Here is a 24881-nt window from a genome sequence, read left to right as displayed (position 1 = left end):
AGGGAATTTGCTCTTCTGATAATGCAAGCTTTCTAATGTCTGGATATTTACCTGCTATTAGGTTGTTTTCTCAAATTGTCACAAGAAATTCCACTAAAGGCCTTGGTGTGTGTTTGTTTTTTTTTTTTTTTCCTAAGTGGTTTATGTGCTGACAAAATGCATTTTTTACCCTTCTTCATAAATCCAAATAGATAAAATATTCTTTCTAGATCTGTTGATATTTATAAAAGCTTTAAAATTTTCATTCAAACACAATAGAAATTGTTTATTGGAATAGTTTTCACTTTAGTGGGTTAGTTAATGCAAGCATTCCTCAGATAAAATGAAAGTAATATTAGTCTTCATCCCTCATTCCCCAATGACTGAGGTGGAATAAACCTGCCTTTCCTCTGAGCATTAAGGGATCTGCAAAAGGTGCGTGGAGCATTTTGAGTAAGAGCAAGCATACTAATTAAGAGCAGAGGAAAAAATCATCAAACACACCAGACCTTGGGCACTGTGATTGAATCTAGCATGGAACTTGGATTCTGTGATACTTGCATTCCTCTCTCATACCAAAAATGATAACTTTTTCATAATTAATTCATGGTTATGCTCTGCTCTGCTATGTTATGGTATGCTATGCTCCGTTATGTTGAGGCTCAAAGTATGGAATTTAGATCTATAGAGTATAGTGTTGGATATATTTTTAATCAAATACTATACTCTTGTCCACCAGTTGCCTTGTCCACTTCGCTTTTTGTTGTCTCTAATAAAGGTGTCATAACATGGAAAAACTTCCCTCCATATATGTTTTTCTCTTATCCTTGAGCTTTAATAAAAATGTCTTAGAGTCTATGTTCCCTTGTTTTTTGAGGTAATTTTTGTTAAGGTGACAAAGGCAGAGTGTAGAAAATACACTGAACTAGGTTGTAATTTTTAGCCTCCAGCTGAGAAACCTTGAACATTTCATTTTATCTTTCAAAAACTTTGTTCCTCATAAGTAAAATGGGAATAAGAATGCCTTGCTGTGACTCAGTAAATCATAAATATATGTAATCAGATTTTCTTATTGCATTTATTTTCTAGGGATGCCGTAACAAATAATCCCAAACTGGAAAGTGTAAAACAACAGATGCTTATTCTCTTAGAGTTTCTGGAGGCTGGAAATCTGAAATCAAGGTGTGGGCAGGGCCATGCTCTCCTCAAAAACTCTAGAGGAGAATCCATTCTCTGCTTAAGTTTCATAGATCACTTGATGACTCCTGGGTTTTGTAAAGTGAATAGCACAGCCCACTCTCTGTCCATTTTCACTCCAAAATGACAACCATGCAGATATTTACAGAACTCTACTGCTAGATGGTTACAGTGCAGAAAGAGCCTGCCAAGTGATTTTCTGTATTAAAATGTTCTAATTCATTTTGTGTATAATTGTAAATTGTTGGGTAAACATTCAGTTTGGTGTTAGTCTAGGAACTTCCACAAGAATCCACCATGATGTTGATTTTTTTTTCCAAAGCCAAAGTGGACCTTGCTCCAATATTTTATGGCTAGATATACCACATTATTAAACATTATAATATTTGGCAATGAGTCAACACTCCAAAAAAATGGAGATTATTGACATCAGGTGGCATGACAGAAAATCTAATGAGAAAATGGAAAGCAGTCACAAATAAGCCAACGATCTAATTAGGTGGCTTAGAATATCCAGTTGCTCGTGGCAGATTTAGTATGTTGGTACACTTTCAATTAATTATGTAGGAAGTTATAATGGTACTGAAGGAGACTGGCTTCACAAAGACTTAGTTTTTATTAATTCATTACACTGCAACTGTTTCCAACAAGACTCATTATTTAGAGTAAAAAGGTATAAATGAAGTGTGGATGCTATAATATTTGTTCATATTCCTAAATATTGGATACTACTGTACATATATCCTTCTAATATGCTGAAAATTTCTGGATTTGGTATTTTTATTGCTTTGCTGGGTTTTTATAAATAAACAACAGACACAACACGGTGATAAGAACTTAATTAAATCTCTTGTCCGTACCTACTAAACACAGTGGCATTTTTTTTCTTTGTTTTGACCTTCTTATCATTTTTATTTCATTTGACTTAACCAAGAACATTTGAAATAAATTTGCAAGTCAAATGTCAGGCAACATTTCTCAGCAAGGCACAATACCTACTGATCTTCTCTTCATCTATTTATTTTGCCATAAATATTTGCCTGGCAAGTGCCTTCATTAACTCTGCCTCCTTTTTCTTCTTGTTTGCATCTAAAAGGACAACCAAAAGTCATAGCTCAATAATTTTAAATAAATAGGATCTAGTCCAAAGTAACATTTCTGTATCAGGGCAACAGATGAAGTACACTAAAACAAATAGAGAATTTGGGTTTGCCTGTTTTATTCTATCTAAAAAATAGACAATGTGGAAAGAACTTGAGATATTTAAACACTAACAGTAATAATAATGGCCAATCCTGTTTTATTAAACATACAAAGAGAATAGAGTATTTCCCTTTTTCATCTGCAGGGGATATGTTCCAAACCCAGATTGGATGCTTGAAACCACAGATAATACCAAACCATATATATATATATATATATATATATATATATATATATATACACACACACACACACACACACAGAGAGAGAGAGTATGTGCTGTGTTTTTTCAATCTGAACCAAAATTATTGCTAAGTGACTAAAGGGCAGGGAGTACATACAGCATGGATATGCCGGAAAAAGGGACGATTTACATCCCAGGTGGGACTGAGAGGGACAGAGAAAGATTTCATCATGCTACTGAGAACAGTGCACAATTTAAAATTTATGAATTGTTTATTTCTGGCATCTTCCATTTCATAGTTTCAGACTATGGCTGACGGTGAGTAACGGAAACCATGGAAAATGAAACTGTGATAAGGGAGGACTACTATAACTGAAAGAAATAAAAGAAAGGAAAGAGGCAAGGAAGGAAGGAAGGAGGGAGGGAGGGAAGGAGAGAAGGAAGGAAGGAAGGAGGGAAAGGAAGGAAGGAAGGAAGGAAGGAAGGAAGGAAGGAAGGAAGGAAGGAAAATAAATTCAGACTGTGGGATAAATTACACAGATAAAAGTGAAGAGTTATCCAGATAGGCACAGTCTATCTGTTTTTTTTTCTTTAAACTTAAAGTTCTGGGATACATGTGAAGAACGTTCAGGTTTGTTGCATAGATATACATGTGCCATGGTGGTTTGCGGCACCCATCAACCTGTCTTCTAGGTTTTAAGCCCTGTATGCATTAGGTATTTGTCCTAACACTCTCTCTCCCCTTGCCCCCCACCCCCTGACAGGCCCTGGTGTGTGATGTTTCCCTGCCTGTGTCCATGTGTTCTCATTGTTCAAATCCCACTTATGAGTGAGAACATGCGGTGTTTGGTTTTCTGTTCCTGTGTTAGTTTGCTCAGAAACTCATTTTTTGTGAACTCATTCTTTTTTATGGCTGCATAGTATTCCATGGAGTATATGTGCCACACTTTCTTTAAATAGACTTTTTAATTTTTCATGGACTGTAAGTGTGGGGTATGCAAGATAGTTTTCATTCTGAGGGATCTTCTCTTTGCTTGTATGTGGCTGAGCCCACATGAGCTCTTCTTTGTGTGCCCACAGAGAGAAACAGCTAGCAGAAGCTCTTTAGTGTCTCTTCTTATAAGGACACTATTTCTCTTGGATTAGAGCCTCACCATTATGACCTTATGTAACCTTAATTACTTCTGTAGAGGCCCCATCTCCAAATGCAGGCAAACTGAGGGTTATAGCTTCAACAGAAGAATTATTTATGTATTTAGTTGATAACGAATACTTCCTTGTTTGCTACAAGAAAAATGATGTGTTATATTAATGTTGTGTGAAAGAATATCCCTTGATTTCCAACTCCAAATGCTTCAAGGACGAAATATCAGTAATCAAAGAAGAAATTTCTCCTTGACTAACTATAGGAGATAATTCTTCAATCTGTGTGCCCCTCTCTGAATATAGGACAAATATATCCAATTTCACTTCAGTAAAATAGAATTCTGGTATGCACCTCTTTAACATGATGGTATTCTCAATATTTTAATAAAAGTTGGATTTTTTTTTCCTCTCTAAAGCCTCTTTCTATCTGAACCTAAGCGTCCTCAGTTTATTGCTCATGTTTCATGATATGAGTCATGCCCAGAGAAAGGCTTGGAAACCATCAATATTTCTCTTAAATTTTCATACACAAACCCAGGATATATATGCTTTCCAATAGCCTGAAATTGAACTCTCCCTCTCTCTGATTTATTTTAAACCACATATAACCATTTACAACAAATAACATGAAGGGAAATAAATTTAAGCCCACAAAATATAGCTTATGATTACTTATTCATTTATTTATTCAGCAAATATTTGCTGAAAACTCATTATGCATCTGCAATTGGTTATTTGTTACTCGGAAGTTTCTGAGTTTATTTCTGTACCTCTAATGTCTGTCTTATCTCCGTTACTCTATCATTTCTTTGTAATAGTGTTTTGATAAAAATATGAAGATTTTTGTAACATCATGTAACTCATTTATCTGGAGATATTGGGGACAATTTATGAAAGAAATTATACAGAAAGAAGTGATATTTGAGCATCGATATAAAGAATACATACATCTTCACAATTCAAATTATGGCTAAGGGGAGGTAGAGAGATTATCAAGCAGAACAAAGAGCAAATATGAAAGCCCTGAGGAGGGAAGATGTTTGACTCAGAAAAGGCCAGGATGTCTGGAACATACAGAGAAAGGAGAGTGGCAGCACATGAAGCTGGAGAACAAGACAGGGGCTAAACCATGCAGACCTTGGGGGAAGAAACTCAAATCTCTAGTGTGTAATCAAGTGCAGAAATTCTAAATGTACTCTCTCTCTTCCTCGTTTCCCTCCCCCTCAACACACACATACACACACATATATATAGTTATACATGTTTATCTATTATCCATTTCTATTTGATATAATTTTTCCAGAATAATGTGTTTACTCAATTTTGGTTTTGTTCGGTAACAGGAATTCTTATAAGATTAGAGAAATGGATAGATAGGTAGTTAGGTATGTAGACAGACAGATAGATATTCATTGCTGTCTCATTTTCTAACTTTTAAAAATATTTCTTAGTTCTAATGAATCAGTTAGGTGTTCACTTCCTTAAAACTGAAACCATTCCAAATAGAAGTGGGTTAAACAATGATACCAATGTTATGAGAATTCCTGCTCTATGCCAAGTCCTGTGCTACAGACTGGGAGTAGAACTGTGACTAAGGCAAGTCGGCCTCAAGGGGCTTATATTTTAATGAAATAAAACATATACATTTTATTTAACAGTATCTACTTTTTTCTAAAACTTCACAAGAGTAATGCATAAACATTATAAAGGATTAATTGTAAGATGACTGCCTTTAGCATTGTCTCATAACATTCAGTAAAAACCTAACAAATTACTTGAAAAACACAATTACACAAAACTAAGAATAAAACTAAATATTTTTGTTCATAATCAATCTGTTATCATAATCTGAATAAAAGTTCATACATATTTACATAACTGTACTCTGCTGCCTGAAACTAAGCAAGTCTACGTACTTGAAAAGAGTTCTTGTTCATTTGGTCTCTTCTTTACTATTTACTTGGCACATACCTTGTGTTTCTCAGCCAAGGAGAAGGAAACTCAATTCTACTACCACTTTAGGAATATTGTCATTGGATGCATGACTGGTGCTCTTAGCCCACTTTAAGTCCCCATGAAGATCTTTTGTACAAAAGTCAGTCATAAACAACTGGGTATGGAGAATAAAGCAAGCTCCTGAAAATTGAGTTTTTCTTTTTTCTTGGTATATTATTTATCTGTAAAGTATTACAAAAGAATGAGGAAACAGGAAAATCCCTAACTGGGAGAAATGATGGGGAATATGAATACATTTGCTTATTGGTATAGACTGGGGATTGGTTCCTGTGGATATCAAAATCCGTGGGTGCACAGAGTCTCTTACATAAAATGGCATAGTATTTACGCATACTCTATGTACATCCTACCATATACTTCTAACCACCTCTAGATTACTTATAATACCTAATGCAATGTAGTTACTATATATAGATATAGTTGATTGTATTTTTAATTTGTATTATTTTAATTATTATATTGTTATTCTTTTTTTTTTAAGTATTTTCTATCCACTATTGGTTAAATCCACAGATGTGGAAACCATGGATACAGAAAGCTGATGTATTTGAATACACCTATTGAGAATGTCAGAGACCCAGGTGATAATGTGATGATATGTTTCTATCTCAGTGTAACACAACTGTAGTAGACGGGACATCAGCCTATCCAGCTGGATATTAGTTCATCCTAGAGAATTGCAGTTGATACTGATCGGCCCATTTCTTAAATTGATCTTGTCAGCATATCCTTCTATCTTTTGGAAACTGTTGTTTTACCCTCAACTTCAAGAGATTTCTTTTTTTAAAATAATGTAGTATGTAACTATGGATTCAGTGATCATTTCCTCTCTTTTTTCATATATTTTTTACTTCTAGAAAAATTTCTCTCTTGTATCTAACATCTCATTATTAGGACACACTCTCTGTTTACTCTGCTCAAAAAGATAAAACAAATGCAATAAAAACAATAAGCGGAAGCTATAAGGGGAGAGGGCAGGCTAAGATTCAGAGACAAGAAGATGATACACAATGAAAACATGAAAGACTGAAAAGAAGATTGTTGAATAATGTATGAGTAAAATTGAAGCCAAGTTTAGAGGTAGTGAACAGCCAAGATACTATCACTTATATGACTGTTCTTTCCTTTTACACTATTGACAGCAAATAAAACAAACAAACAAATTAACCAAAAAAAAAAAAAAAAACTAAAGTAAAACTAAAGTAAAAAAAAAAAAAGAGTGCATGTAAACAGACAATTAAAAAATCTTCCAAGAAACACCATTGATCCTCTTCCCAATTGTTGAAAATCAAAGGGCTTTTTCTTTTTTAAAAAAATCAGAAACAAAGTAAAGGTGCCTACTATAACTTCTTGTACTCAAAATTGTATTAGAAGTTCTCATTAGTGTACTAAGATTTTTTTAAAAAAATGAAAACAATAATACTTGAAAAGGAATGAATAAAATCCTTTATTTGCAGAGAATGTGTGACTATATAGAAATACCCCCAATATGATCAGATATATTTTTCTATTCCCTATTTTACTAATTTGCTCTTTAAATCCTTATTTCCTTTCTTCTGATTGCCTTAGGCTTATTTTGCTCTTCTTTTTATATGGCTGATGGTGAAAAATTAGGTTATTGATTTGAGAGCTTTCTGCTTTTTAAATACAGATATTTAAAGCTATAAATTTCCCTCTAAGGACTCACTTAGTTGCAACTCACACATTTTGATTCATCGTATCTTTATTTATATTTGTTTCATAATTTTTTTAAATTTCCCTTTTGCTTTCTTCTTTGATCTATTGGCTATTTAAGAGTGCCTTATTTAATTTCTACATGTCTATGAGTGTCCCAAATTTCTTCCTATTATTAGTTTCATTCCACTGTGGTCAGACAACCTACTTTGGATTAGTTCTATCATTCTATCATGTATTGAGGTTTGTTTTATGGCCTAGCATATAGTTCACAGTGCAGACTGTTCTAAGTTCACTTAACAAGAATATTTATTATACAGTTGTTGAGTGTTCCACAGTGTTAGGTATAGTTTGTATTGTTTTTCAAGTCTTCTACCTTCTACCTTGATTTCTGCCTCATTGTTTTATTTATTATTGAAAGTGAGATATTAGAGTATGCCACTATTACTTTTTAATTTCTAGATATTTTATGCTCAAAAAATAGATATTTTATGCTGAAAAACATAATTGTTTTATACAATTGCTTTGTAAAACAGTTAAGACAAAAAAGGAGAAAAACTATGCATTTATATTGTCTTTTATAAGTAGATACTTATTGTCTCTGATACTCTTTTTATTTTTAATGTGGATTTGAGTCACCATCTGGGGTCATTTGCTTTCAGTCTGAAGACAACTTCCTTTAGTATTTCTTAGTAAACATGCCTGCTGGTGACAAATTCTCTCATTTTTTTGTCCATCCGAGAATATCTTTATTTCATATACATATTTATTTTGAAAGATAGCTCTGCTGAATATGATTGTTGGTTGACAATTTTTTTCCTTGAGCATTTTGAATATGTTATCCCACGTCCGTCTGGCCTTCATTGTTTCTATGAAATTTTTGCTGTTAAGTAATGAGTCAATTTTCTCTTGTTTTTAACATGTTCTACTTGGTTTTGGCTTTCCGTGTTTTCACTATGATGTGTCTATTTATGAATATCTTTGTGTTTGTGTTCTTGGAGTTCCCTGAGCTTTCTGGATGTATAGACTATTTTTTTTAAATTCAGGTTTTCAATGATATTTTTTCTGTTTCTTTCTCCTTCTTTTCCCCTAGTACACTCACTGCACATTTGTTGGTGCACTTAATGGTGTTATACATTTTTTTGAGGCTCTGCTTATTTCTCTTTATTCTTTTTTTCTCTCTATTCTTTAGTTTGTGTACTCTTTATTGTTCTATCTTTGAGTTCACTAATCATTTCTTTTGCCAATTCAAGTCTACTGTTTAGTCACTCTAGTTAATTTTTTATTGTCCCTCTCATGGGCTTTTTCTTTTTGCCAGCTGTTTTTCCGCTGTGGGTCATATTTTCTTCATTCTTTGCATGTCTCATAATCTTCTGTTGGAAACTAGGCATTTTAGATAATATAGCAAAACTGGGAACTGTCCTCTGAAGGCTTATTTTATTTGCTTATTTGTTCAATGACTGGCTGTGTTGTTTTAGTGAAGTCTATTTCCCCCTCTGTGGTATTAAACCCATGATGTTTCACTTCAGGGAATCTCAAGCATGGGTATGTCCACAGTCACTTTAGAATTACAATTGTTTGGGCAGGGCTCTCCTTGATTGCCTTTTCCCCTGACCATGTCTAGCTGTTGAATTCCACTAATTTCCAACAGGATTTCTGTATTGTTTGTAAGGCTGCCTTGGAACCTAAATTACTCTACAGACCAATCCATTCAAATTTGATCTCCTTTGAAAGAATAGTTTCCTAGGTCAGAGTTTCAGATTAGTTCTGACCCAAGTGGGCTCCAGAGGCTCTCTCTTTCCAAGATTCCCTGCTTTCCACCCCCCTGGGCAAAATCCTGAGCTATTGGCTCTGGAGCTGGTGTGAAGATTATGGCATGTTTCTCTGAGGGACAGCTAAACCTTAGGGCAGAGCATATGATGCTGGGGGCAAAAATAGCCTCAAGTCTTTTTGGCTTGCCTCTCCCAGTGTACGGTGGGCTAGAGAAAGGGCGACTGAGGCTCCATATTCTCAGTGGCACAGTGCCCAGCTAGAGCCTCTCTCCCATGAGTAGGGACCAGGAGGAAGAAAAGAGTCCCTGCCTCTTGACCATACTGACTTAGAACTTAGCTTGAACAGTAAGTAACTAGGAACAGAATGAGAATGTCTGACATCCCACCTTTCCCCCAGAAAATCGTCCTCCAACTGCTCGCTGCAGGGAGAGGGACCCCTGTGTTCTTGGCTAAACCAGTTTGGAGTAAAGTTTCTACCTCACTGAGCTGAGACAAGGAAGGATGGGAGTGGGTTCTTGTTCATGCACCAGAGTCTTACCATTCTTACCAAGCTCTAGTCGATTTTCTTGAATAAATGGTTCTTTATTTGCTGCTTGCCTCCAGATCCATTTCCAGAATCTTTAAATGTTTTTCCATTTTAATTTTCACCAGTTTCACTGGAAAGCACATCTGTAGAGCTCCTTTTCTATCATGCTGAAATGGAATTATCTAATAAGATTCGCTTTTATAAATAAAAAGAAAGTCTTAGAAGATTGCTGAAGCTAAAATCAATGTATAAGACAATTAAATTTTATATACCAGCAGCAGTGAGTTGAAAATATATTTTTAAAAAGGTAACTAAATTTTAAACAGGTTTACTATCACAATAAACTATATACAGCAGCAAAAATAAATCTAACAAAAGATGTGGACATTTTTATAAGCTAAAAACATTTCACTGACATATATTGAAGAACATTAAGAAATAACTCTCTTAATATAGAAAACTGATGATAAAGATGTAATTATTTCAAAATTGGTTAATATTTCAATATAACTTCTACCAAGTTTCTTATAGGAATTTTTATAAAACTTTATAATCTGATTCTATATTTTTCCGAGAATAGCAAATGAACAATAATAGCCAAAATATTCTTAAAGAACACGGTATGAGAAAATGCTGTAACCAACACCAAGATTTATAATAAAGTTTTCATACATAAGAAACAGGGTATTCATGGAGGGTTAGAGAATCAGATTATTGAAACAGAATAAAGACCTCTTAAAAGAATGAGGATGCATAAAAATTTCATTTGTGAGAAATGATCTTTGATTATCAGTAGGTAAGCGATAAGTTACTCCGTAATTAACATTGAGAAACTCAATTTTTAGTATAGAAAACAATCGAATTAATACAACAACCTAAAAATAATTTTATATAATTAAGAATTTTTAAAATAAGTCTTGAAAACACTAATTATAAGAGATTGGCAAAATAAACTATATTAAATTCAAAAATTTAAATGAAATGAAAAGGCATCATGAGTGTTACAGCAGAAACCACAACTTTGTAGAAGATATTTACAACATTTAAGATATAAAAAATTATTCCAAGAACAGTAATTAGAGTTTTGTGAAACTGCTAATATTCTATGGTTTTTGATGTGTAAAATAATGGCAATTTCATTCAGCCTAATGAAAGAACTCAAGTAAATTGAAAACAAATACAATTACCAATCCAAAAATAGGAAAAAAACAAAACAAAAACAGATGAGTAGGTAAAAAAGGAATTGATGTTGCCTGGAACTGGCAGGTAAAATTTAGCAAGAATAACTCATAGATTTTCTTTGCTCAGTCAACAATCTTCTGTGTGTAGAAAGGAGAGCAAGATAGGCAAATTCCAGGATTAGTAAAAAAATATTTATAGAAGTATGAATTTAGTGTTAGACCCACCAATGCTTTTCTCAGTAGTAAAGAAGATAGCTTTGTTCTGCAGCAAGCAATATTCCTGCTGCAGTTTCTAAATTATTATAATAGTCTGTTACAAAAGGAGAATATGGAAAGATTGTTTCTCATAGAAATGTCAACCACAAAAAGACAATAGCCTCATTTCAGTTTTATTAATTGTTCCTTGAAGAACAAATTCTATCTTTTGTTTTGAACTGTCCTGTATAAAACCGTCCAGAAATGTTCTTTGTACTAATTAGCTGTACTCACACTTGTCACATACTTTCTGAAAATATAACACAACTATATATTCTATATCTGTTTTGAGATAATGTTCCTTGCTTTTAGCTTACTGGTATTTCCATCTAGGTCATGACAATAAAGATTACTGGATCATTTGGTATATAACTGTTTAACTCCATTAGAAATCTCTTTTTCTCAGTATATTCAAATTACTATATAATGATGTACAACCAGAAGAAGTTCAGAAAACAATTGTTAAATCAGAGTGCTTTTTCTATTTGACTGCTTATTAGAAAAGCATTATAGGCCTGTTTATATCTTAAACAAAGCAAAATTAAATATAACTATACATCTATTTTGGAAAATGGCTATCAATTTTTGGAAATCCTAGTATAGTGCTATATGGTACAGTAGTTTTCCAAAACTTATTTGAAGTCATCTGAATGGGATATCTCACTTAGTTAAGTATTTTGGAAACCAATAGGATACTGATGATCAGAAATTGGATGGCAATGGTTTGGAATCATTACTATTATATGCAATGATTAGGTAGCCCTGTGTTCGGGGGTCTATAATTTGCCAATATTTGAAAAAAAACAACAACAAATAATTATTTTGCCCAAATAACACTAGGCACTTAGTAACCAAAATTGTGTTTATTTGCTTTTGGCTGTAATATCAGTGAGAGTTAATCAGCATTTCCATTTTGAGTAAATGTATATCTTTCAGTAATCAATATGAGAAAGCAGGTTAGCAATTATTATATACAATGTGACTGCAATTCATGAGATGAGGATGAATGACAACAAAATATTTCAACTTGGGGGTGAAAGTTTGAGAACTGTGTATCTAATGTGGGACCAATCACTTCTCACTGACCAGTTTTACTTTGAACTGAAGCATATTCTTAAGTATTGCTTAACTGTTGCTCCAGACAACCAGTATATATCTCCATATAATTAACTGACACGTGCAAAATGGAGCACATGCTTTTATGACTTCTCATTTTGTTCTTATTATGTAACCACTATAGATCTTCTCTACAGAATTTTAATGTATGTGGCATATCTCCTCCGGGTAGTAAATAGGGCTTTTGCTGTATCTTAATGTGAATGCTCTAGGCCATGAATGACCCTCTTTTTAGGTACTTGTGGGAATCAACAAAGTGCATTGTTTTGCAACTGTGTTGTCATACAGTCTATCTTTTAATACAGAGCTTCTCAAACATGTGTTTCAAATGTGATGACATTTTATCCAATCAAATTTGCTTAACCTATTATCAGGCTAAATAAAGAAAATCAAGCTTATATATGGTATATGGAGATGAGATAATATATGTCTTCGGAAGGGACACTTAAAGATTATTTTTGTAAAAGAAATATTTTGCATTTTTAAGGTGATGACGGTAAAACTCCCTTGGTCCATCAGGGGTTCCCATTCATTCAACCTGTTATGGTTGTCCTGGTCCATGCTGATTGAAAAAGCGGAGGCCGGGCGCAGTGGCTCACGCCTGTAATCCCAGCACTTTGGGAGGCCTAGGGGGGTGGATCACGAGGTCAGGAGATGGAGACCATCCTGGCTAACACGGTGAAACTCCGTCTCTACTAAAAATACAAAAAAATAGGCCGGTGTGGTGGCTGGCACCTGTAGTCCCAGCTGCTCGGGAGGCTGAGGCAGGAGAATGGCGTGAACCCGGGAGGCGAAGCTTGCAGTGAGCCGAGATAGCGCCACTGCACTCCAGCCTGGGTGACACAGCGAGACTCCGTCTCAAAAAAAAAAAAAAAAAAAAAAAAAAAAAAAAGTGCGGAGACGAGTCAGGGAGAAAGCCTGAGCAGTCCACTGAAGTTGGGATTGTCTTGAGGTTTGCAAAGGGTTCATGAACTAGAAAAACAAGTGTTATTTGGGCAGTCATTTTGAAATGATGCAAATTATTGTAATTTTTACTTTTTTCAGATAATTCCCTCAGTATTTTGGCAAAGCATAATGGATTCAACCGCCAGAAGCAAGAAGTCTATCTTTTACCAATCATAATCAGTGATAGTGGAAATCCTCCACTGAGCAGCACCAGCACCTTGACAATCAGGGTCTGTGGCTGCAGCAATGACGGTGTCGTCCAGTCTTGCAATGTCGAAGCTTATGTCCTTCCAATTGGACTCAGTATGGGCGCCTTAATTGCCATATTAGCATGCATCATTTTGCTGTTAGGTACGTATTTCCTTCATAGCCTACCGGTCACCCTTTTTCTGATTCATAAATGACTGTAAATAAGGACAGAAAACTCTGATCTACACAGGCAAGAGCATTCCGTTGGGGAAGAGGAACTTCCTTTCCTTCTCCACATTTTGAGATCTCTAATAAGTGAAGAGAAAAAGGGTTGTGATAGTAAATGTCCAAATGAAGAGGACTTTCAGTGCCTTTTTCAATTCCATCACCAATAAAATGATGAACAAGGCATAATGGTGGTGGCAGTGGAGAAGGGCTTTTACGTCGTTACAACACCATCTATTGCATAAGAAGAACTCTGGGTGTGAGGCACACCAGTTCACTGCAACAGCAGGCTCTACTATGCCCACAATAGTGTTTCATTGTAGTTTGGGTTGCTGAGTCCATCGGATCCCAAATTTGGTGATATAAAAAGAAAGCAAATAAGCAAACTAAAAATAAGTTTTCTTCAAAATACCATTGCATTTCTCTCGTATTTTCCTTGATATAAACAGCAATTTAAAATGATGATTGCAAATTAAGATTCTATAACCTTTTAATTAAAAAAGTCCAGTTATAACAATGAGATTATACAATAGGAAAATAGAAAAACATGAGAGTCATATCTTATACTACCCTTGAGGAACAAAACACCATAAAGACGGTATCAGTTACTGTCTTTCTTGTTCCATCTGTCTTGCTCACCCAGTGCCTTGGATTTAAGCATCACTTTGATGACATATTTTGCTCCATTAGCCCACATTTGATTTGGCCGATCTGGCTAGTTGGGTATGTTTTCCTTGCCCTTTTCTCACATTCAGGTTTCTCTTCCCAGCTAGAGGCATTCCAGCCCTCCCACAAGACAAGTTGCCCATGCAAATTTGACATTCATTTTTTTATAAAAGAACATAATTTAATTGGAGAGTGCCTTGAAAAACTGTGAAAGCCCAAGGACCTAGTTTACTTCTTTTTTTTGTTTTTAATAGAAGGGAGCTTTGGAACCAAAGGATGTTAAAGGACTTGCTTGAAACACATATCAAGCTAGTCATACTTTCAGTGCTATTTTGTATTTTGTGCCACTCACTCTAATGATCATAAAAGTATAAAATGTAACTTTCACCATGAATACATGCATGCCAATTCTTTTAACCCAGCTCTATCACCATTTAATAAGCCAATAATCTGGAACGGTATTTCCTCAAAATTTAATGTTCATCCTTCAGAAAGATGTTTAGCTTAATTTTCTAGTAAATATTATTAAAGGTGTATGCTCATACAATTTTGTAAAAATACCCCTCTCTCCTAACATATATAGTGTGTTGCTTGTGAAATTATATGCTTGTTTGGCTGACTGTTATTTAATATTTTTCCTCTAGTCATCGTGGTGCTGTTTGTAACTCTACGGCGGCATAAAAATGAACCATTAATTATCAAAGATGATGAAGACGTTCGAGAAAACATCATTCGCTACGATGATGAAGGAGGAGGGGAGGAGGACACAGAGGCTTTTGACATTGCAACTTTACAAAATCCAGATGGAATTAATGGAATTTTACCCCGTAAGGATATTAAACCAGATTTGCAGTTTATGCCAAGGCAAGGGCTTGCTCCAGTTCCAAATGGTGTTGATGTCGATGAATTTATAAATGTAAGGCTGCATGAGGCAGATAATGATCCCACAGCCCCGCCATATGACTCCATTCAGATATATGGCTATGAAGGCCGAGGGTCAGTGGCTGGCTCCCTCAGCTCCTTGGAGTCCACCACATCAGACTCAGACCAGAATTTTGACTACCTCAGTGACTGGGGTCCCCGCTTTAAGAGACTGGGCGAACTCTACTCTGTTGGTGAAAGTGACAAAGAAACTTGACAGTGGATTATAAATAAATCACTGGAACTGAGCATTCTGTAATATTCTAGGGTCACTCCCCTTAGATACAACCAATGTGGCTATTTGTTTTAGAGGCAAGTTTAGCACCAGTCATCTATAAACTCAACCACATTTTAATGTTGAACCAAAAAAAGATAATAAAATAAAAAAGTATATGTTAGGAGGTTATAAATCTTATGGAGTGTGAATTAAGTATGTGGAGTGTCTAGAAGTCCTTGGATATTTGATATTTACCTGACCACCACAGACAAAGATTGGGATCCTGGCTAATCCTTAGATAAATGGTTTAAATAGAGGAAAAAATCATAATTAAAAGGTGCTTTCTTAGAAAAAAAATACGGACCTGCAAGGAATCTGCTGCTGATATGTGTCTTCTGCAAGGATTTTTATGAATGCAAATGGTTTTTTCCCCTTCACCAATAAGGATCCCGCCACAAATGATAAAGCAATACTTGGTCTGCTGTACATTATAACTTTTTGGAGTTTTGAGAGGCCTCCTAGATTATACAGTACGGTGACCACACATTGTACATAATTGTTGGCCCCACTCACCAGAGACTGAATAGCATCTTTAAATATTGTGTCGAGCCTTAAAATATTCACATGTTCGTAATCCATTCCAGGGTGGGGCTTGCCAATTCAGTGGTGGGAGGAGAGAAATCCTATTCAAACATGCTTGTTTTCTAGAAGCAGGATTCCTCGTTCCCTCCTCTTCATCTTCTTCCACAAGGACACAAAGATAAACTGTATCACACAGTGGACTACATAAGAGACAGATGGTTTTATTGCTAGCTCGTGAATTTATTTGTTTAATCCTCGAAATAAATATTTTATTGATGTCCATTAATGCTTTTATTTATTAAGGTTGGTAATCTATAGATTAAGGGGATATATGGGAAAAAACTAAATTATATCCATTAATAATCCTTTAGATTGTTTTATATAAATATATATACAATGAATGTTTAATACATGTACATTTTGATGAGATGAGTATGGCAGGCAATATTATCGAAAGGAGAGCTAATAGTCTCTTTAGAGTAGAAAGTGTTATTGTAACTGGTGATGGCAGGAACAGCATTTTCCCAGAGAAACTTTTGGACTGTTTTCTATTTTGTTCATAATCCTAGTATTTGGTGTTTTTACTACAAGCACAAACATCCTAAAGTATATTGATTCCTGTGAATATTTAAACTCTAGACTTTTAGATACCTACATCATGCCCTGCCCAATAAACATGCTTCAATTTACCCCCACAGTTTTAGAGCAGGAATTGATTTGTACATAATTTCACTGTTTACGTTTTTAGCACTCCTATCCCTGATCTTCATGGTGATGCACAGAATGTCTTAGACTCCAAAAAGGAACAGCACTAGAAGATGTGAGCATATTTAATTTGTAATGCAAACCTGCCATTTAGGAGTAGAAAATGTATGATAAAACTCAAGTATTACATGCAGATCATTTTAATTTTCTACTTTGCTTTAATGCAATATTGTTTATTCACTCCATGTATTGTATTCAGAGAAACTCCTGTATTGTTTCCTACTTTGTGAAATATATTTTTATAAATACCTTTGTTGTCATTAATTTTTTTTTTCAATCAGTGGAAGATCTATTAACAGAATCATCAACTCAAACTAAAATTCTAGAATACTCAACCAAATCATCCCAAGGGTCACTTTTGTTTGTAAGACTCTTTATTATAAAGAAACAGAGAAGAGAAATGGCTTGCCAGTGATCACACAGCAAGATACCAGCAGGGACATAAAAGGAACATGGAACACTTAAAGGCTAGTCCAGCTGTGTCATTTGGGTCCTTCTGGAAGCAGACGCATTGGGCAGGGAAAACCTTCAGACAAGTTTGCAGACCTAAAACTTGTAACAATAGAGGGATTGGGAGCAGGATTTGGCAAGAGAGTCTTAGACTGCAGTGCAGACCTGGCAAAATCTCTGCCAGTCTGACAGGGGGTTCTAGAGTGAAAACACATCCATTAAAGCAGTCAGGCTGTGGTCCTCTGTCATCTCAGTCATTGTTGTGGGGTTGCTAAGAAGAGAACGGTTTTTGACTCAAAAACTGAACGCCCCAACTTCTAGAGGCTACCTTCACTGTGACAGAAACAACATGTTTAAATACTATACTAACAATTTATAACTATCCAGTGGCTTAATCAACTTTTTATTGAGTTTCTGTTGCTGAGAATAAGTCATCTTTTATGTGTATTATTATGGCTAGTGAACACTTTTTCTTGAGGTCAAAGGGATGGTCCAACATGACTTTAAAATATACTAGGACTTGGCACAGTGTCTAAAACAAGTGCTTGGTGAATGTAAATTATTAGTAGTAGTTGCAGTAATAATCAATAGTAATATTCCAACTATCTTACACCTTCCAAACCAAGGAGAGATTATTATGTTTTATGTATCTCTTGAACACCAGACTCATTTCTAGTGTACTTTGAAGTGCCCAAAGATTATAGACATACAAATATGTCTAACAGAAAAATTACAGTATTTTTTAAGGAGTATAAAATCTGTATCCTCAGATATTGGTAATCAACAGGATAATCTTCGTACCGTAGTTTCTGTGAGCAGGAGATAATGTCTGCTCTACTAGTTGCCCAAATATCGCCTAAGTATTCTCTTTGCCTAGGAACACAGAATGAAAGCTTGCATCTCTTGCTGACTTTCTTTGCCACCACAGTGTCAGCATTTTGTGTTTAAAAGCCTATTTCAGGTCTTGTAACATAGAATAAAGTGACTAATACCTTGATCCTAATAAGATTGACCTATACTTTTAGAGTGTCATGAATTAAACTAAAAATCTCAGGAACTATCTCTCTCTTTCTCTCTCTCTCTCTCTCTCTCTCTCTCTCTCTCTCTCTCTCTCTCACACACACACACACACACACACACACACCAAACAAACAAATAAAAAACACACATTTTGACTTGAAGTTTTACTTTAGCAATAGACTTGCCAGGACTTTCCCAACCAAAAGAGATCAATAAGGTTCCTAACATTTTCTAAGATTTAAGTATCCCATGCTCAATTTGTTAAATAACACATTTTAAAAACTTTATTGAAATGACTATATTTTTAAATCTATGTGCATTGTTGTCTGTTTCATCAACATTGACATAGCAGAAACAAGAGTACTCTCTGCTAAATAGAGAAGAATGATTAAGTTGGAGCCAAGTGAGACAAAGTTATCTCCCTCTGCCTACCTCACAATTCAAGGTTCCCACCTAGGGAACTGATGCATCCCTGGGTGATTAGACACAACATGGGATCAATTCAGCCTCTACTCTGCCTATGATTTGATCAAATCATATTAGCAAAGTGTCTCTTAAACATCCATATATGAATATTAAAGAGTATTAAGGGGGGCATTTCTTAACAATATTTTTATGAGTATAGTTATAAGTTTCTAAACATTTATAATACGATGACTAAAATATGCTATTTTTAAATTCATGTGTTAACCTTGCCATACAGAATTATGACTTCTCGGGTGTAAACTTTAAAGTGAAACTGTTTTGAAAAAAATCTGCAGTTAAGTGTATGTGTATATATAGAAGAAAAGGAAACTTAGATTTACTGGTATCACCAGTGAAGCAAGAATGCTTAGAAAGATACAAATGTGTCTTTGGGAGAGTCTGCTTAATCAGATGCTTAAAGTAAGACAAGTCTCTGCATGAGACTTAGAAATCTCCTAGGAGCAGCTGGATTCCACACTGAGACTCAACAGAGTTCTGGGCTATGCTGTATTTTGGAAAAGGAAAAGCGGGTGCTGAGAGCTAAGTAGCCAATTACTCTTTATAGCCACATAAGGACTGAAGGCAAGTAGGCCCTTCCAACAAGGTGTATTATGCGATCACTGGCTTTGCAGGGAATCTCACGAATGTATAACCTTCTGATTGCCTTTTTGATTGAAAGTTCCATCTGAGATCAGGGCAGTGTAACCAGTAATAAGATTTCAAAAAAAATCCCATCACTGGCACTGTCGGAAAGGCTGAGCATGACTGAAATCCTATCATTGTCAGTCAAAAAGATAAGGTAACAGTGGGCATCACTATAAAAGCTCTATAAATGCACAACTTAAACATGAATATCAACATTAAAAAGAATATATATATCCTTATACATATATTTCTAAATATATTCATATATATAAATATGCACACATATACACAATTCAGTTACTGGGGATAATTTATAGTTTTAATTTTTCATCTCATAATCTCACGCTCTGCCAACAAATTGAAACTGTGGCTCTCTGTTTTCATGAATCTAACCTTGAATTTGAAAGAAGTTGAATTGAGGGTAAAGGGTTTTAAAAGCAGCTTTTTATTTGTGAACAGAATAATGGCTCATAATACCTGGGATTAGAATTAAATATGTCACGTTGTGAGGCTGTACTTAGACTTTTTAAATGTCATTGTATTTTTTTGTGGACAACATAATTGTAGAATATATTTTGCAGGAAATACTTTTCTATATTTTTTCAATTTCAATACTGTTTTATTTGCTATAAAAAGTGTCTTTGCACTGTTACTCAGCCAAACAGTGTTGAATGTATTATTTGCCTTTGTAATTATTGCTTCTTATGATAATTGTAGAAGAGCATGTCTTTATGATCTATCATTTAAAAATACATTATTGTCATTGTAGTTTTAGTCAACACAAATTTATGGATTACATGGTATACTGTTGCTATTGAAGATATGCTAGTCCTAGTATTTTGAGCACAGACCTAGTGTTATGGAGGACACAAAATTTAAAAATTTCCTGACTTGATGGACTATCTGAGGAACAAGAATTTTGTCTGCCACATTTATTGAGGATCTATCAGTACAGAAATTAAACTACATGGTTGATACAGAAAGATTAAATACAGTAGCATTCTCAAACTTATTTTCTTTATTTATAAAATGTACCTAATCAATCTCATAAGAGCTAATTGTTGAATTTTTTTTTTTAATCTATGGATAAATACTATTTGAGTCTGGGTTTAAGTTTGGTTGATCTGACACTAAATCCCCTTAACTTTCAACTAAACAGTTATCTCTGTAATTATGAGACTTTGATGATAAGAAATAGAAACTAAGTTATATATAGTGCTATGGAAGTACTGAGGAGGAAGTAAGGGACCCCATATGGGAAGACTGAAGAAGGCGTCACGGTGAAATTTTCCAAAAAGATGGGAACTCAAGAATGGGTGCAACAGAAATCATAGCTTTTCCAAATACTAAAAGGGAAAATTATAAAAAGCACCAATGGCACATTTTTGGACATTCAGAAAGATCCAGAAATTAGGTGCTTATAGGACACTCTAGGTTTGCCAAATTGTAGTGTTTTATGGATAGGAAAAATGAAGTTCAGAAACGTTATAAGGAATTTTCAGGGTTAAATTACACATCAAATATGTGAGAGAAACAGAAATTACATGCTGGTATTTGGGGTCATCTCCTGAGTTGTAATGTTGTAAGTGTTTTTGTATGTATTCTCCTCCTTCCTTTATGTGTGGAAGTTTCATCTAGGTCTCAAGGTTAGTAGGCATTTGCTGGTGAAAATAGTGCCTTTGGGTACTATTTCCCCAACTTGAGTTACCTGCCACCATCTAATTCACATCTTGAATGCAAGTATTATTTCTTGCAAGTATCCCTACTAATAGATAATAGATATTTCTATTATTATCCACAGATTACAGAAGAGGGTTGCTAGGAGGAATATCACAAGATGCTGTCTGAAGAGAAAGACTGTGGAAAACCATGGCTTCAATGAACTCAGAGGTCAGGACCAGAAAAGGAAATGAGAGGTCACCAAAGACAAATGTTAATTTCTTGGGATTTCTTCTGTACATGCAAAGAACTCCTAGGCCATCCTATGATTCCTCAAAAATAAGAGGAAAATTTTAACAATTATGCTCTAAGATGGAACACGACAATTTAGGAGTCACTGGGATCACCCCCCAAAGCCAAATGTTAATTTCTTGGGATTTCTTCTGTACATGCAAAGAACTTCAGGCCATCCTATGATTCCTCACAAATAAGAGGAAGATTTTAACAATTATGCTCTAAGATGGAACATGACAATTTAGGAGTCACTGGGATCACCCCCCGACCTTTCCAATGTTACTCTGCTTTAACTATAAATATGTCGAATGGTTTTCTAATTTTTCTTTAACTTAACCCTAAAGTTTGAGAGCTATGTCATCTTTGTCAAGTCTGATTGTTCAGTATGTGAATGGATGTTTTTGGCTCAATGTTAGAGCCAAAATTTATAAATAATAATTATTTATACATAATGATATTGCAAATAAACTTTAAGAAAGAGCTTTAAACATAAAAATTCTTTTCTATAAAATACATACTAGGTACTATGCTAGTAACAGTAAAAGGATATACCCAACACACTTCTCTTGCCTTTCAAGACATGGAATTAAATTAGATAAATTATAGAAGCAAATAAATGATAAAACATTGATTTGGCTATCCTGTGGAAGAACTGAGCAGACAGTGTTTTTAAAGCACAGAGAAAGAATATTTATCTAAGTCTACCAAGACAAGATATCTTTCTTGAGGCTGTGTTAGAATGAGTCCTGGAGGGAAGCAAATCTTAGACAGGGAGTATCAAAAAGTAATGCCAGTTTGAGGTCCTGACACCTGAAAATAAATGGTGATGTGAGGGGATCTCTCAATGGGCTTCATTATTGTGTTTCTCAATGTATGAAATTCTCCAAGTTACAAAAACAATCAGTATCCTTATTTATTTAAGAAATACGTACCAAAGATTTCCCATTCATTTGGGTGCTGGGAATACAGCATTGAATAGGACAAAGAAGGTTTTTTTTTTTTCAAAGAGCTGGTAAAATGGAAGAAATGTAAATAAATAGAAATTAAAAAAACTTGATACGATAGAACAAAACAGATGGATGAGAAACTAAATGTTTTACTTACAGTGGACAGAATGATATTTGAGTTGCCATGTGAAGTTTTTGTAATCAAGGAAAACCATAGTAAAGGGTTTGGGAATGTTTATGTTAGTTGTTCTCCTGGACTGAATCAGTGGCATATACAAGAATGAATATGAGGTCCAGATTATAGTGGTTAAAGGTGAAAGAGATGCAACAGATGTGGAAACCTGGGAAGAGACCATATTATCCAGGTTCTTGTCAACCAAGATAAGAAGCTCATGTTTACTTAATGTAAAAGAGAAGGCAATTGAAGGGATCTAAAAGCTGGGGTATGATATGATCTGATTTCTATTTTAAAAATAATCACTCTGGCTCTATATGAAAATCAGATTGTAGGAGACATGAATGAAAGTGGGAAACCCAGATAGAAGATTTTTATCATAAGCCAAGGAACATATTATCTTGACTTTAGGGAGTGGTAATACAGATAGAAGTAATACCCAGAATTCACATATATTTTGGATATAAAATTGGTAGTAACAGTAGTTGAATTAGATGCTCAAAATAAAGATGGAATCTAAAAACAACTCCTAGAGTTTTTGGCTTGAAAACTATGTAATTCGTGGGGCCAATTACAAAGTTTAGGAAGATGAGAAGTGAATTTGTTTATCAAAGGCTGACTTCCTAACTTCTCTAATAATGGACAACAGAAAAGGATAATAGAAATAAGAGTCTTTGTAGAAATTCTTACATGGGATATGTTAGGGACTGTATTAGTCAGGGTTCTTCAGAGACACAGAGCCATTTGGTGAGAGAGAGTTTTTAGGAGGAATTGGCTCATGAGATTATGGTGGCGGATAACTCCTATGATCTGTTGTCTGCAAGCTGGAGGAAAACCAGTATTGCAGTTCTGTCTGAGTCTTAAGGCCTGAGAATCAGGGGAGATAAGATGTAAATCCCAGTCTGAAGTCAGGAGAAGATGAAATAAGATATTCCAGCTGAAACAGGCAGAAAAAAAGGGAACAATTCTCCCCTTCCTGTTCTTTATGCCTTCAGTGTATTAGATGAGACCCATATATATTGGGGAAGGCAATCTACTTTACTGAGCCCATTGATTCAAATGCTAACCTTATGTGGAAACACCAACACAGACACACCCAGAAATAATGTCTAATCTGTGCATCCTGTGGCCTAGTCAAGTTGCCATATAAAATTTACCATCATAGGGATCTTCTAGTAAACATTGCTACACTTTGATTTTTTCTATATATCAATACCTGAGTCAATGAAGGTCACAAGAGACATGATACATTTCAGAAAGAAAAGGTCAGTCAGACTGCTAATTTTATATATTTTAGCTTTCTAGAAATTAAAAAAATAAAGGCTCCACTTCAGTTAGTTTGTTCATTCTTGGCTGAAGTATGATGGATTCACTTACTGGAAATATTAGTTAGTGGAAATGAGGAGATAATATCTCGAAAACTTTAATGTACACTTACCTAAAAGTAGAAAAAAAAGACACATATAGCTTTCTCTATAAACATAATACATTGTCCAGAAAGCATTCCAGAGATATACCCTTTCTCTTTGGACTGAATACTAAATCTCAAGAGAAGAAACATTTGGTCTTTGTGGTTTAGGTATGATAAAAATTACAAAAGAAACACAATCAAACAAATCATTTTTGTTGGTTTATTGCTACTTACTGATAAAGTTATCTGGTTGTTTGGAAGTTTAGGGTTTCGGCACTTAATTAATATCAGGTGCGTAGAATTGAAGAAATATCCGTTGGGAGAGAAAAGTCTTATGCAGAGTAAGTATAAGAAATTCTTATATTAAAAGCTTATTTATGAGAATGCATCATCTAATCTGTCATGCACTTATGCTATAAGCCCTGTGCTACATGTGTGGGGCTTGGACAAAGATAGAAAGACATCCTTTTTCTTCAGAGATTACTGTCTTCTGTAGTAGTTTGACACAGCTCTTGTTTTTAAAATAATAGCTATATATATATATATATATATATATATAATGCATGTTTTAGTACTTTCAAATTGCCATAAAAATACTGATTCAAAATAATGAATGCTTAATGAGTTTATGGATAGAAACATATTTACTGAGCTACGCCATAAAAAAAAAATTAAGAATTCCATCAGTCATTATGGCGAGAGATGGAACATACAAAGGTGATATCACAAGTGCAAGGCAGGAAGGCCTGAAGACCCAGAGTCTAGAAAATGCATTGTGTGTGTCTTAAAACCTGGCAGGAATAAAGTAAAAACAGAAAATTACAGATACACTAATTTTTGCCATGAAAACATCAATAGAAACTAATAGTGTATTAATAAGTAATACCTCTTGTTTTAATATGGTTCGCCCTAGGAATAGAAAGATAATTTTATAAAATAGTTAATTGACTATCAAAGACAAAAATACATACATATGAACATTTCTGTAAGTGTATTTTTAAAAAGTGTGATAAAGTTCATGATCTACTTAAGATAAAACCCTCAGAAAACTAAGCA

At 34.6% G+C, this 24881-nt stretch overlaps 1 protein-coding gene across 5 annotated transcripts in view; it reads left to right on the top strand.

Annotated features, from left to right (window-relative positions):
* Window positions 1–24326, top strand: part of CDH8 (cadherin 8) — a 386533-nt gene extending 362207 nt beyond the window's left edge. For 3 of the 5 annotated variants that reach the window (XM_009430925.5, XM_063797838.1, XM_001155344.6), the window contains 2 exons: window positions 13294–13545; window positions 14919–17053. In XM_009430925.5, coding sequence (XP_009429200.2) covers window positions 13294–13545; window positions 14919–15412 — 746 coding nt within the window. In that variant the 3' untranslated portion in view covers window positions 15413–17053. Of the gene's footprint in view, window positions 1–13293; window positions 13546–14918; window positions 17054–21140 lie in introns of those variants that run through there. The other 2 variants (XM_009430926.5, XM_009430927.5) reach the window with 2 other exon arrangements.
* The last annotated feature ends 555 nt before the right edge of the window (window positions 24327–24881 follow it).

Source organism: Pan troglodytes, chromosome 18 (assembly GCF_028858775.2).
Source record: "Pan troglodytes isolate AG18354 chromosome 18, NHGRI_mPanTro3-v2.0_pri, whole genome shotgun sequence".
NCBI lineage: Eukaryota > Metazoa > Chordata > Mammalia > Primates > Hominidae > Pan > Pan troglodytes.
The sequence above is the reverse complement of the archived record's forward strand: the minus strand, read 5'-3'. Positions and strand labels throughout refer to the sequence as shown.